The 987-nt window shown below is 63.1% G+C and overlaps 1 protein-coding gene across 1 annotated transcript in view; it reads left to right on the top strand.

The window, feature by feature from the left end:
* The first annotated feature begins 402 nt into the window (after window positions 1-402).
* The window catches only part of CCDC102A (coiled-coil domain containing 102A), a 16,973-nt gene continuing 16,388 nt past the window's right edge, over window positions 403-987 (top strand). Inside the window, exons 1-2 of the mRNA XM_027771833.1 lie at window positions 403-556; window positions 882-981. Of these exons, the coding sequence (XP_027627634.1) occupies window positions 555-556; window positions 882-981 (102 nt within the window). The 5' untranslated portion in view covers window positions 403-554. The remainder of the gene's footprint in view (window positions 557-881; window positions 982-987) is intronic.

Here is a 987-nt window from a genome sequence, read left to right as displayed (position 1 = left end):
GGCCTGTCTTAGTTGGTCCAGGAGGGCTTCTAGGAGGAGGTGATATTTCGGATGCGTTTTAAGGACAGGAAGAATTAGCTGGTGACGGGAGGGGACTCGGAGCAGCCGGCCAGTGCTCTCCGTGAGGTTTCAGTGTGGAGGTGAGGTGGCAGTACAAGTCATTCACTGTGTAGGGACAAGGACAGCAAACCAGTTTCAGACCAGCCAACACCACAGGTGCAGGGAGCGGGGATGGGAGGAAAGAGTCCAGGGGCCAGGGAGGAGCAGTCTCAGGTCCCTGGTCGCCACTGTCCTGCCTCTCTCCGAAACTGCCCGCTCTCCACGATTGCCCCGGTTCCCCCTGCCAGCCCCTTTGCACAGCTGATCTTCCGGACCTTTGCTTAATAATGGTTGTGTTCTCCCACAGGTCCGAAGTGACGTCTTCCGGTGGCCCTTAGGAGTAGTGGGTCGCGGCAGCTGACCATCATGCACAGCGGTATCGCGTCCGGCACGCTTCCCGGGCGCCTCCCCTGAGCCTAACCGCGAGTTCAAGCCCTGGCCTGTCTGGCCGCACCATGAGGAGGGGTGAGGGGAGAAAAGAGCCGGGGGCCCGGGGAGGAGCAGCCTCAGGCCCCTGGTCGCCACTGTCCTGCCTCTCTCCGAAACTGCCCGCTCTCCACGATTGCCCCGGTTCCCCCTGCCAGCCCCTTTGCACAGCTGATCTTCCGGACCTTTGCTTAATAATGGTTGTGTTCTCCCACAGGTCCGAAGTGACATCTTCCGGTGGCCCTTAGGAGTAGTGGGTCGCGGCAGCTGACCATCATGCACAGCGGTATCGCGTCCGGCACGCTTCCCGGGCTCCTCCCCTGAGCCTAACCGCGAGTTCAAGCGGGCCCCACCAGGAGCCACGGGCCGAGCCCCCGGCTGGCCGAGTCCCCGCAGCTGTCCAAGGGCAGCCTCCTGACCATCCTGGGCAGTCCGTCGCCCGAGCGCATGGGGCCGGCTGAC

Source organism: Tupaia chinensis, unplaced genomic scaffold (assembly GCF_000334495.1).
Source record: "Tupaia chinensis unplaced genomic scaffold, TupChi_1.0 Scaffold000235_1, whole genome shotgun sequence".
In the NCBI taxonomy this organism is placed as follows: domain Eukaryota; kingdom Metazoa; phylum Chordata; class Mammalia; order Scandentia; family Tupaiidae; genus Tupaia; species Tupaia belangeri.
The sequence above is the reverse complement of the archived record's forward strand: the minus strand, read 5'-3'. Positions and strand labels throughout refer to the sequence as shown.